The 11184-nt window shown below is 37.7% G+C and overlaps 1 protein-coding gene across 1 annotated transcript; it reads left to right on the forward strand.

Moving 5' to 3' along the window:
• The first annotated feature begins 8763 nt into the window (after nucleotides 1-8763).
• LOC126795237 (annexin Gh1-like) lies at nucleotides 8764-11081 on the forward strand. The gene is made up of 5 exons (XM_050522081.1): nucleotides 8764-8912; nucleotides 9397-9542; nucleotides 9771-9989; nucleotides 10178-10390; nucleotides 10633-11081. The coding sequence occupies exons 1-5, from the start codon at nucleotides 8837-8839 to the stop codon at nucleotides 10927-10929; spliced, it is 951 nt and encodes a 316-aa protein (XP_050378038.1). The 5' UTR covers nucleotides 8764-8836; the 3' UTR covers nucleotides 10930-11081.
• Nucleotides 11082-11184: the final 103 nt, after the last annotated feature.

Raw genomic sequence — 11184 nt, forward strand, 5'->3', positions numbered from 1 at the left:
TTTATAATTGTTATGATTTTCCGGAATTGGGTTTTTCATCGGCAAGGTTCCGAATCTCTGAAGTCTCTAAATAGTCGGCGAGTTCATCTTAATTAAGATAAACCTAGAGTTTTTGCTTTACGACCAATCTAGATTTATAGAGCCATCTGGATGGAAATTTATTTACTTGGTGAATGAGTTGACATAGGAATACATAGATATAATAGTTTGTATGCAGTAGAATCCAAATTCTAGCTGCCTGATGCCCCTGATAAACTTGATGATGATTCACTAACAGTGATACTAAATTAGTTGAAATCAGTTGAAAAAAAAACGATCTTCTCTATATGTGATTAACTTAAAAAAAAAAGATCTTGATAGTTTCTCATTTGAATTAAATTTCTATACATTCAATATATCTCACGCATCTACAGCTCATAGGCATGGGAATTATTGAATCAGTTATGCATCAGTTCGTATAGAACATGTGATAGTGTGTTACTTCAAACAATGGAAAAGTAGAAGCATTTACATTCTAGATTTTCTAGTATGGTCACAGGAACAATTATACAGTGTTTTCTTCATCACTGCATGTCCTCATTGAGAATGAGAAGCTCTTACTGAGAAATTGTTCTCCCTTGCATTTATTTATTTATTAATTCTGGGAACAATTATAGTGTCGGCTCGCTTAGCCGAACCCAGCTCATTATTGACCTATTCACTATATACTAAAGATGAGTCTATACTTATCCACAGTTTCGGCTCACTTAGCCGAGTCCAGCCCATTATTGACCTATTTACATTACTTAGAGTTTGGTGCAGCTGTGTCGTGGACAAAATTGTTTTTGAGTCTGCTGTGCCCAGAATTACTTTTGAGTATGTAGCCTTTTATCTTCTTTAACTCATATTTTGTTTATTTTCTACTATCATGAGATAACGAAACCCAGAATATTTTTCAATATGAACAAATCTAAATAATAAGGGCAAAGAGTAATCCAACAAGAGATGCCCCTTACTTCTCTCCTCTTTCTTCCCTCATTACCCAGATCGATTACCATAAACTAATTAACAAAGAACATGAGCTCTCTCATCTTTCTTCCTCCACTAACCAGATCACCATAAATTGGACTCATAAGAACACAAGGGAACAAGGATGGTGGAGGACTGTGAACAATCTGAAAATCCAAAATTAATCAATACCAACAAAGAAGGATCTAATTCAAGAACCCAATACTTTATCATGACACCCAACATGCTCAGTGAGAAATAAGTGCTATTAAAGAAGAGATTTAATTCAAATAAATTTAGTATATGGAAGAGAATTCGGTAGACCCAGTGAGAAAGAGAAGACATAGAACTGTGCAGGGACATCTTATATAAATTTGATTGAACATTGAGGATATATTTGGTAGTTTATAAAGTTTCATTTAAAGTCTATGCATCTCCGCAAAAGCAAAAACAAGAAGCAACCCATACCTAGCTTTTGAAATCCAGCTGTTGGGAGCAGCACTTCTACCCAAAAGCATCAATTATGGAGTTACCAAACACCGTTTGTTTCACTCATAATCAGTGTTCGAAATATCGGATATATCAGTCGATATATCGCCGATATTTAGAATCCGATACGATAAGGGCATATCATACCTACTTTTTCTATTCATTTCTTGAAAGGTTTCTCAATATACATATAAACATCTTTAATTGTTCTCATACTCATAGTTGCGCGCGTTTTTATGCAGCTATAACCTACATTTTATTTCATACCTACGTTATGTTTCATAGTTGCTTTTTCATACTTGTTGGCTATATACTAAGGTTCCACAAAATATATGAATCATGCTTAACCACGTTTTGGATTGCAGAGCTCTTGTAACAGTGCTTGTAAAGAAACTAATTATTAGATAGAGAATGATCGAGATGATGGATGAAAGAAAAGGTAATATATAGTATGACTCTCATAACCAATATGTTTGAGTAAAAAGAACGCAGCTATGAGCCTATTGAGTAGTGATTAATTAAAGATACGTTTACATGCCAAACAGAGGAAACATGGAAATCTTAATTCAACTACAGATCCTCGAAAATCTAAATTTTAAAAATGTTATGAAACATAGTGTAATCCTCCTTTGGCATAGTCCCAAATGCGGTAGACGAAACTATAGACTCAACCCTCCCAACTTAACTTTTCATGGGGTCATTTGTGTCTCTTTTCTTCTCTCAACCTCTCCTCCCAAACTGTAGCGGCGGCGGCCTGTGAGAATGTGTGGCCGGTCTGGTGGCACGCCTTTCCGGCGTGGTCGTTGGACTGGTAATGGTAGACCTCGTGTTCCTATGTGTGGTGGTTTTGGAGTTTGTTTCGCCGAGGTTTGGGAGGTGCGAGGGTGGATTTTGTCGACGCTGTGTGGGGAGGTTTCGGTGGAAAAGGGTAGGGGGAGGCAGATCGGAGGCGGCCGGTATCGGAGTGGTTTTCAAGGTGGTCTTCTACTTCGGAGAGGGTGGGGTTGGTTTTGATTTTGTTTGGGGTGCTTGGTCCTGATCTAGCCTTCTTGATTATCCAAAGACAGATTGAGGGGATCAACATCAGGATTAAGAACTTGATAATGAATCATGGAATAAAATTAGTTATGTTCAATGATCATTGCCCTTTGAAGTTGCTTTCGGGTGCTCCCACAAGGCTTTCATCTATGATTATTATGTTTAAGAAGTTTAAGGCAATCAAGAATGGTTTGCAACAAATGGTGATTAGCCCAAAGTGGGATGATTATAGATTAGATGATCAACTTAAGGCAGCTAGGGTAAAGGAGATGTTGTTGGATGATTTAATGTGGGATGATATTGACTACATTCTTGCTTTTACCGAGCCTATCTATGAGATAATTAGAAAGGCGGATACCGACAAGCCTTATCTTCATTTGATGTATGAATGGTGGGATAATATGATTGTTCAAGTGACAAATTATCTATAGGAAAGAAAGAAAGAAAAGAACTTGAAGAAGAATCTCTCTTTTAGAATGCGGTTCATAAGGTGTTGATGGCTCGATGGACCAAAAGCAACACACGTATCTTCATTACTTGGCTCATTCTTTAAATCCTAAGTTTTATTTGTTATCTATTTTAATTAGTGCACTTTATATTCTTGTTTAGTAATTTTATAAAATATAATCATATTTCTTTAATTGGTTAGTAGAAGCTTATATATATATATATATTTATATTTATATTTCAATGTTTAGGTATTATAGTTTGGAATGGCTTAGTGAAGCTACTCATTGTGTTGCCCCCTACAAAGATTTGGAGATTACAAGAGAAAAGAAAACATGTCTCATGCGGTATTTTACCGATGAAGATGAGAGAAGAAAGGTTAACATTGAATTTGCCAATTTTTCTATGTGTCTGCAAGAGTTTGGAAGTTGAGATGCTATGAAGGATATATACTTATTAGAGCCAATTACATGGTGGGCAATCCATGGAGCTTCGGCACCTACTCTTCAAAGTATAGCCTCCAAGGTTTTAGGTCAACCTAGTTCTTCATCTTGTTGTGAAAGAAATTGGAGTACATACAATTTCATTCATTCTTTAAAGAGGAACAAACTACTCCCACAAAGAGCGAAAGATTTGGTATTTGTGCATACCAATCTTCGCCTCTTATCTATGAAAAACCCAATTTACAATAGCAGTACAACTCTTATGTGGGATGTAGGAGGTGATCAATTTGAATCCTTGGAAGACTTGAGATGACCAACCTTATACTTGATGAACCACAATTGGAGGGATACTTATTTGATAATGTTGATGATGATGATTTTATTGAAATGGAGAACATTGGAGTTTGAATGAACATTAGAGTTTGAATGAAGTTATTAACTATCACCAAATGAATTTTATTATGTATTTTGTTTAAAGTTTGAAACTTTGTTAGACTTGTATTTGTATTTGATATTTGAGATGATCTTGTTCTAATTTAATAAACTATGCTACTTATTTTTTAAAATAAGGTATAAATATTTAAAATAATATTTAATTAACGTGTCCAAAACGTGTCTGTATCCAATAAAAATTTCATTTGGCGTGTCCACGTATCGAATTGTGTCCAATACGGATACTCGTGTCCGTATCTGTGCTTCTTAGAAAATATACATATAATGAAACTCATAGGTTTAACATTTGTTACACTGTGTTCCAAGGTAAGCCAAAAACAGCCGATCAGTCTTGAGGTAATCGTCACTATTTCGGTGGTAGAGATATGTTCTTCCAGTCTTGGTTAGTTTGATGGATGAAGTATCAACATATGTTTATTAATTTGAAATCAATATGCTGCGTAATTCAATCAATTCAAAAAAGCTAAAAGAGAATAGAACAATCATATAAGAGGAAGAGTCTGATTATATTCGATTGAGTTCTCCACATGAACAAGACAACAAAAAGATATCTTCCTCTAATAAAAATAAATGAGGAAGTAAATGGTTTATTCTAATAACATGTAGCGAAATGCTGGCAATTTCATGGTTATATTCATGTTCCTGTTGGAGGGTAAAATCTCGTCGTTGACTTCGACCTCCAATTAAATGTAGACTAGAGCGGAAGCGGATCAGGAATCATCTAGGACCTTCGAATGTCCGTTGACTTGATCTGGCGTTGACCCCTCACTTTCTTCGTCACCACTTAATTGATGGTTGAACCTTTGGCGTCGCTTGAGAAATCGTCGAGGATGAAAATAATGGGGAGGGGTACCTTTAGAAAACTCTCTAGCTCTCAAGTCAGAATTGTGCTCAAGACTATTTGGAATAGCTCAGATTGAATGATTACCTTGGCATCTCCACCTCCCTTTTATAGGTGTTGATAGGTCGGTAAGCATTTACTCTTCGACAATTTCAGACTCATTAACTTTCGTCGGTTACACTCAATTAATCACCGACAAACATTTATTCGTCGACAACTATGTTGCATTTACTTGTCGACCGTTACGTAACATTTATTCGTCGACCGTTTCGGTTTCGTATTAACTTTCCACTGAGCATTCATGTCACCTCTCATTAATTCTTCTTCAACCATCATTAACTTTTTAGACGACTTAGTCCAAATGGAAAACTTTCAAGTTCCTTTGTTTCTCCTACAATGTCATCAAGTACTAAAATACATATAGTAATATGTTCTAACCTTATTTAATCTTTGGGTCAATGCTGAGCTCTCCCATGACATCAGTTTGTCCCCTTTTCAAAGGTGTTTCATTCATGCATACACGTGGCGATAGCATTTCATCGTAAAAATTGTTTGTTTGTCGGAGTTCTCTTACCCATCGATAGACTTGTACTCACTAGTTGACGATGTCCTTAAGGATATTGATAAGCTTTTTCATGCCTACCAACGACCTTTCTTCTGCCGACGCGGCTTTCAACGATGCACATGATATCATTGACCACGTCTTTCAAGTTAACCCTTCTCATTAAAGAGATCGTTGACCATGCTTGCGAGTCTTCCCTCTTAAGATACAATCGATAAACACTTTTGAGCTCCTTTAGATATTGCTTTTGAACACTAGAGATATCGTCATCAACGCGTTTGAGCTCTAAAGATATCTTCGACAGCGCTTTTGTGTTCCTAAACCTGTCGACAACACTTTCATTCCCCACAACTCGTTGACAGTGTTTTCAAGATCTAAAGACCTTGTTGACATGCACATCGATCTCGAGCTAAAACCTCGTCAACATGCACCTTACTATCAAGCTAACAAATTCATCGACATGCACCTCGCCCTCGAGTTTAATAACCCCGTTGGCATATACATCACCCTCGAGAGCTTTCACACACTGGTCTTTCTTTTAACTATCAACGAAATTTATTTCCACAAAATCCAACTTCTCTGAAAAATGTGCTATTGACGACTTTATATCATAGTTTTTCATTTCCTCCTTTTTTTGTTTTTTGACAAATACTTCATCCCTTTCGACGAGTGATTTCCCTTCACGTTTTCTGATTTCGTGCTTCTGTTTTTCTTTCTTGGACCTAATAAAATTCATTCCTCTTGTGATGCCATTCAATGACCCCTCTTTGAGATCCTTTGGTCGACAACCATTAAGCCTCGTCGACAATTAAAATGTCGATGGTACTTTTATATCATTAGTTAGCTTAGGTTGCATCGAACACTCCTCTTTTACCCACGGGGAATCTCTCATTGCCCACCTTTTCTTATGGTGCTTTCTATATCTTACATGGCCCCTTGTTTTCCTTTGTCATGCGAAAAATTCCAGACGATGAAGGAAAACAATCACAATGACACACCCCCTTACCACATGGAGAACACATCTCAACGAGAAAATGTGGCACGATAGTTCAAACAACCACCCGTTTGTTTCATCAAATGGTTATCAGTCTTTCAAGGTTGGCCTATCAGCCTTTCAAAGATCGGGCTATCGGCCATACAAGGTCGGGCTATCAGCCATACAGGATCAGCCCATCAGGCATACTGGATCGGCCTATCGGGCAACAAGGTTGGCCCATCGTGGGCATACAAGGTCAGCCCATTGGACATACAAGGTCGGGCTTTCAGCCTCACATATTCAGGCCATCGACCATATGTCATTGGTTGTCACATTTTTCATTCATAATGTTCGCCTCATAGTAAAAATAATGAACTTGCCCCCATACTAAAATGAACCCTAAAATACCTTATTTAGAGAAAATGTTCATCTTTAACTTACGTATATGACGAATCTTCAATGTGGCCAGTCAACGCATGCACATGTTGCAAGCTCTTACTCTGTCTCAAACACGATTGACGACACCTTACTTGTTATGGCTACGAGTCTTACACATGATTCTAGCCCCACAAAATGTTGGCCACCGGCTCATTTTGTGTTACTGGCTACATGTCCGTTTATAACGTTATCATTTAGGTTGCCATCCTGACTCATGATTCTCGCCATATGCATTGTTGGCCACCAGCTCAGTATATGCTCTCAGCTACATGATCCATTCACAACGTATTCATTCAAGCGACCATCATGATACATGATTCTCGCCATATGTACCGTTGGCCAACGACTCAGTACTTGTTCTTGGCTACATGTGTAATTCTGGTAGCGCACAAGGGCATAACAGTATGTCAACTATCGTTAATGCTACTCGAAGTTACCATCGCTAATATTTCTTACATTTTTTATTCGTCATACTTTCCACAATTATAAACCTCATGCCCCATTGTCTCGTAAATAACATAATATGAAAGTTCTCACCGTAAAAATGTTTTTTATCACTCGAGTCAAAATTATTTCGTCACTCCATTCATAAGCAACAAAAAATGGATTCCATAAAGTGCAGCGGTTACAAGCACATTGAGGTCCATTTCATCACCTCCAGCGGTTGCAAGAAATGAGATTCCATTTTATCCAACTTCCGCCATCACTTTTTAGGGAAAATTGTTTCTCAAAGACAGTGCCAATTGTTGGAGGGTAAAATCTCGTCGTTGACTTCGACCTCCAATTAAATGTAGACTGGAGCGGAAGCGGATCATGAATCGTCTAGGACCTTCGAATGTCCGTTGACTTGATCTGGCGTTGACCCCTCACTTTCTTCGTCACCACTTAATTGATGGTTGAACCTTTGGCGTCGCTTGAGAAATCGTCGAGGATGAAAATGATGGGGAGGGGTACCTTCAGAAAACTCTCTAGCTCTCAAGTCAGAATTGTGCTTAAGACTATTTGGAATAGCTCAGATTGAATGATTACCTTGGCATCTCCACCTCCCTTTTATAGGTGTTGCTAGGTCGGTGAGCATTTACTCTTCGACAGTTTCAGACTTATTAACTTTTATCGGTTACACTCAATTAATCACTGACAAACATTTCTCCATCGACAACTATGTTGCATTTACTTGACGACCGTTACGTAACATTTATTCATCGACCGTTTCGGTTTCGTATTAATTTCCCACTAAACATTCATGTCAACTCTCATTAATTCTTCTTCCACCATCATTAATTCGGGAGATCATTTTTATAGCCCCCACAGTTCCCAATCTCATGAAGCAAGTCTAACATCAACTAATACTTAGAGGCTCCATTTATCAAAGCCATTATGTCTGGTAACATTAGGGTCTTTGCTGTGTTTATATAAGCTGATTTTGCTTCTTGGTGAATCCCAACTGGAATTTTCATTAAACAATGTATGTAAAACATTAATCAGATCACAAGACAATTCCCTAAATCACAGACAATAATATGGAAAACATTGCAGAGTCTTGATTAGTATGTCAAGTAATGAGTAAATTTGCATACCTGATTATGTTCAAAAGGATCAACAACACTGTATATACTATATAGTACTTGTCAAGTAATGGAGAAATGAAGTCAATGTAGCTTGCTTCTCGGACGGTTTTTCCGGTGAGGATTATTCAGGTGCTTGGTTCTTTAGGCTTATGGATCTTGATGCTCCGGGGAAGACGCGTTTAGGCCCTTAGGGCGATGTAGTTCTGATTGGGTTGGGGCTGGAATTGTTGCCGATGGGCTTCGGTCAGAGATCTCAGTCTTTGGGTTGGGTTTGTGAATTTGATCTCTACTGGAGACCCAGAAAGTTACCGAATATTGAATTTTCATGAGGACTTTTCATAATTACCCTGTCAATCTATCAGAACAACTAAATACAGGGGTTACATGTAACGGTATAATAATTAAGTAAATGCATAATCATATATTAAAATTAAATAAATATATACTGGCCTGAATGGAAACAAATAATGGATTTGACGTGGGGATAATATCAATGGCCATATTTGGCATCAGGTAAGACCATATTTGTATAGAAACAGAGTGTGCACAATTGTCCCTATTATCATCCGAGTTCCTTATACAGAACAGTGAAACATGTCGACCCTTGCAGTCCCAGCACAAGTTCCCTCTCCGGCCGAAGACTCCGAACAGCTCAAAAAAGCCTTCAAAGGTTACTCCCTTTCGTTTTTAATATCTCACATATCGATTTCATTTCCTCTGCTGATGCTTAATAATTGACCTAGTCACCGATCTTGTTGTTAGTGATGAACACGACGTGAACGATCTGATAATGCTTTGTCAATGTTCGGATCATCGGTGTTTTGTGTTTCATGTACGTATATGAAAATTGAAAATAAAATGTGATATCTTCAATCTGAATATTAATCCAGTCTGTACGTACTCGTACGTTGATTATATCCACAGAAGATCGATTATGCAAATTAAGATCGATAAAGATGTTTGTAGCTACTTATAATAACATGAATTGATGATGATGTTTATATGTGCCATGTATGATGTGAGGATAATAAGTCGTTTAGTTGTTTCAACCAGAATGTATCGTGCGTTTGTATCATTAAATTGATCACTTATGTTTTAGTTATTTCATTTCACCTAAACTTTGAAACTTTAATTGATCAATTTGGATTTCAAAGGATGGGGAACCAATGAGGACTTGATCATATCCATCTTGGGGCATAGAGATGCTGCTCAAAGAAAGGCTATCCGGATATCCTATGCCGAAACTTATGGAGAAGATCTTCTCAAGGAACTGGACAAAGAACTTTCAAACGACTTTGAGGTGAGTTTTGTTGTGTTGTTAATTTCTTTTGCAATGTTGAGCCGATTTGACTGCATGTTTTAGCGATGAGATAATCTATTCTGCAAAGACAAGGCAGTACATACATTAAGCTGGTCGATCAGTTTAATCTTTCAATTGTTCATCGTTGGATTAGAAGCTTAAAATTCACTAGATTTTTTAAGCTTATTGTTTAGGATTGTAAGAGGAGACTTGTTTTCCATTTCTCAGAGGATTGTTATGCTTTGGACTCTTGATCCTGCTGAGCGCGACGCATTTTTAGCCAATGAGGCAACAAAGAAGTGGACATCAAGCAATCAGGTTCTTGCTGAAATAGCCTGCTCTAGATCTTCACATTGCCTACTTTTGGCAAGGCAGGAATATCATTCTCGTTATAAAAAGTCCCTTGAAGAGGATGTAGCGCATCACACAACTGGGGACTTCAACAAGGTACATCTTTTTTAATAAAATTCTTTCAGCCTAAAACGGCTGATTTTTCAATCAACAAGTTTAATCTTCTCCATGTTTGTTCAGGTCTCCATTTATATTTGTGATGCCTTGCTGAGCAAGTTAATATGAAGTTATCATATCAGAATATTAGATCTATCTGAATTACCGCCTAACTATGCTCCTCTCAGCTTTTGGTACCTCTTGTCAGCTCATATAGATATGAGGGAGATGAGGTGAACATGACTCTGGCAAAATCAGAGGCTAAGCTACTCCATGAAAGGATCTCCAACAAAGAATACAATCACGAGGAGATCATCAGGATCTTGGCTACACGTAGCAAAGCGCAGATCAATGCAACTCTCAATCACTACAAAAATGAGTTTGGGAATGATATCAATAAGGTACGACAAGTCGGTTTCTATTACTATTACCCAGCCAGGCATCATCAGAAATCTTTTCCAGCTCCTTGCATGGTTCCCTTATGAGCTTAGCAAAAATGCTTCAAATAGCACAAAAGGCTGTTGTAATCCAGAACTTTTAAGTAGTTTACTTGGTATGATATAGAAATCAAAATGCTTAGCCAAACTCAGGACAGTTCTTAAATTTTAGTGGATTGGACTTGACGAGTGTTTCTATTATGCAGGACTTGAAGGCTGATCCCAAGGATGAGTACCTTGCAATACTAAGGTCCACAATCAAGTGCTTGGTCCGCCCTGAGAAGTATTTCGAGAAGTCTCTTCGTCTGGCAATCAACAGACTAGGAACGGATGAAGGTGTTCTCACCAGAGTTGTTGCCACAAGGGCTGAAGTTGACCTGAAGATTATAAAGGAGGAGTACCACAAGAGGAATAGTGTCACCCTCGATCAAGCCATTAAGAAAGACACTCGTGGAGATTATGAGTCAATGCTACTGGCCCTGGTTGGACATGAGAATGCTTAAACCGGCCAGTAACCAGTACTGTCTTTTGAGGACACATTATAGTTTATGTGTTCTGATCTGTTGTGTGATCTCTTATGTTTTATGCATCTTTGAGTAAAAACTATCTGGGGAAATATGACAGTACAGATTCATATTTAAAATAAATAGTTGCCTTCAGTAACTTGAATTTGTTAAAGTAAATGGAGAGCCTTCGGTTAGCTATCTATCCTTGTTTTCAGTACTTCAGGGCATCTTTCTTGCAGCTCAAGTTACTGA

The sequence above is a fragment of the Argentina anserina genome, chromosome 5, assembly GCF_933775445.1.
Source record: "Argentina anserina chromosome 5, drPotAnse1.1, whole genome shotgun sequence".
NCBI lineage: Eukaryota > Viridiplantae > Streptophyta > Magnoliopsida > Rosales > Rosaceae > Argentina > Argentina anserina.